We start from the raw sequence: 1,405 nt of genomic DNA on the forward strand, positions 1-1,405 counted from the left end.
CTATCTTATGGGACGACAGCAAATAATTGTTATGAAGACCTCTTGAAAGTTGGGATGATTGAGCCCGTAGATGATCGGATTGACTATGCTGTTCCCAAACGCTATCATGATACTGTAGAGAGTAAAGACGCTGGTACCAGGGATGATGAAATTCACAATGGTGGCTAGGAAACAGAACATAAAAACACAAACGACCATGAAGAGATTCTTAGTGATCTCGATCTCTTTTCGGTTGATGGCCTTGATCATTGGTGGACGAGAACCTGCAGCAATGGACGAAGAAGCCTTGTTCTGATGTGCCTCTGTTGAGCTTGAACCGGTATCTTCATCAACCGCGTATTTGACTCGAAACTGCTTATTATGTCGCAAGACATGGCATAAGATACGAATGTAAAATACAAGGGTGAGCAGAAGGGCAATGACGATCAGAGCCCCTTGAAGAACGACATAATAGTTACCTAGTTCGTTTGTTTTTGTCAATGAACATAGGCTGTAATATTGGGAATAACCTAGTGTTCCAATGCCAAGAACAGGAGGTACGACCATGAATGAGATTGAGAATATCCAGATGATCACAACCATGATGGCGATTTTCTTTGGGGTATGAAGACCTTGATGACCACGAATAGATCTGGTGATGACGTACCAACGGACAAATGATATAGCGACTAGGGTGTATACACTGCAGCATGCGCTGATGTATTGTACTGCTGCAACGGCTGCGCACACCGTCTCGTGTAGAGGGTACCTTCCTGTTTGACTTAGGAGACCAGCGCTTTGGAACGGGAAGAAGGTACATGCCATGAAATCAGCGAAAGCAAGATTGACCACCAGGATATTGGTGATCGTCCGAAGCCTTCTGCCAACGATGACTGAAATGATGACGAGGGCGTTACCAAGTAGACCGACCAATGCGAATACGAGCAAAATGGCTGCAACAATTGCTCGATGTTTGAAAGCAACGACATTAATTTCTGATGTCACACTTGGAATTATCGTGATCATGTCCAAACTTGTTGAGTCAACCTGTGTAACGACCATTGATACATTAATGTAATAAATATCTGTTGCGTTTTCCATTTCAAAAAAAGCAATAAAGGCTACAGTTCCGTTGTAGAGTATGACTGATTCTTAATGGTGGAAAGAGTCAACAACTAAGACCACACTTTAAAAGCAGTCTAACACGCACACACAATTTCAATTCAACTTTCTTGAAGCTAAATGGCAAATAAAAAAACATTTTGCTCTTATATCTGTATTATCATGCAATGGCAATATTGTAGGCGACACAAGATAGACCGCCACGAAATGAAATTTGCATCAGCCTTTTACTCTGACCAGTACGCAATATCCATTAGGCAACATGAAATTTTCCTTCCTGAAGGTTTTCTTTTCACAAATCCAG

General features: G+C 41.9%; 1 protein-coding gene across 1 annotated transcript; it reads right to left on the reverse strand.

Moving 5' to 3' along the window:
* Positions 1-1,041, reverse strand: LOC755621 (rhodopsin, GQ-coupled-like). The gene has a single exon (XM_030986001.1). It carries the CDS (start codon positions 1,039-1,041, stop codon positions 1-3), a length of 1,041 nt encoding a protein of 346 aa, XP_030841861.1.
* Positions 1,042-1,405: the final 364 nt, after the last annotated feature.

This window comes from Strongylocentrotus purpuratus, unplaced genomic scaffold, assembly GCF_000002235.5.
Source record: "Strongylocentrotus purpuratus isolate Spur 01 unplaced genomic scaffold, Spur_5.0 spur5_scaffold_15, whole genome shotgun sequence".
Taxonomy (NCBI): Eukaryota; Metazoa; Echinodermata; class Echinoidea; order Camarodonta; family Strongylocentrotidae; genus Strongylocentrotus; species Strongylocentrotus purpuratus.